The sequence below is a fragment of the Galeopterus variegatus genome, unplaced genomic scaffold (assembly GCF_000696425.1).
Source record: "Galeopterus variegatus unplaced genomic scaffold, G_variegatus-3.0.2 Scaffold4442, whole genome shotgun sequence".
Lineage (NCBI taxonomy): Eukaryota > Metazoa > Chordata > Mammalia > Dermoptera > Cynocephalidae > Galeopterus > Galeopterus variegatus.
This window is the reverse complement of record NW_007730553.1, coordinates 108,078-109,029: the sequence shown is the minus strand read 5'-3', so window position 1 is coordinate 109,029 and position 952 is coordinate 108,078. Positions and strand designations below refer to the sequence as shown.

The window sequence follows — 952 nt, the reverse complement described above, 5'->3', positions numbered from 1 at the left end:
TCTGCCCAGACCTTGAGGCAAGCAAAGGGTAGCCGTGCAAGGCCGGGTGACTGGGTGTTCAAGACTCTACCTAGCCTGAGAACCACGTACTCTGCATCACCAGAGTGTCTGCGCCCCACTAGGGGCACCCCAGGAACCATTCTTCAGATATTACAGTGCTGCAGCTTCTCAGGCATGGATATCAAAATCCTCCAAAATAATTCCACTGTCACATGTGTGGGGGCTCAGGATCCAGACAGTCTCCACGGGACTTTGCAGAGAGTCCCCACCAAAAAGAAGGCCCCCACCAGATGCGCCCCTCGACCTTAAACTCCTCGGCTTCCTAAACTGAATGAAATATATTTCACTTCTTTATAAATTACCCAGTTTCAGATATTCTGTTATGAGCAGCAGAAAATGGGCTAATGCAGGAGGATTCTCCAAGTATCCTCCCTCCCCTATATTCGTCCCATAACCCCAAATTAACTCACCTATTAAGTGGTCCCTAGCTGATTGCAGGAACACTGGAGAGAAGAGCTTCAGGCCATAGACAGCGTAGCTGGGAGGGCGCCTGGCTTTGGCCCCTGTATCAAGAAGCAAAATAAGGCCACACAGCACACAAAAATAGATTGGTCTGCTATATGTAATGATTTGGTTGTGTCCCTAGAAAACAAACACAATTTCTGAATGGTACCTTTTATTTTGATTAAATGACAAAAGCCTCATAGTCAACAATTCACACCATATCTATCACACAACTTATACCATATAACACATTCTCCCCACACCTCTACCATAATTCATACACACAAAATACCAGGAAAAGAAAAAAAAAAACAAACGATGTTTTATTCTGTCGAATCACAATGAGAATATCAAAAAGAATGGCATGCCTCTCGATCTCGACAAGATCTACATGAAAAGTTGATTACCATCCTAGGAGAAAGTCTAGATCTAATTCAGTGCCTTCTCC

At 44.3% G+C, this 952-nt stretch overlaps 1 protein-coding gene across 1 annotated transcript in view; it reads right to left on the bottom strand.

The window, feature by feature from the left end:
- Positions 1 to 952, bottom strand: part of LOC103603099 (pecanex-like protein 2) — a gene marked incomplete at its 3' end in the record, with an annotated part of 149,955 nt that overhangs the window by 47,159 nt on the left and 101,844 nt on the right. The window contains exon 15 of the mRNA XM_008587574.1: positions 471 to 642. Coding sequence (XP_008585796.1) covers positions 471 to 642 — 172 coding nt within the window. The remainder of the gene's footprint in view (positions 1 to 470; positions 643 to 952) is intronic.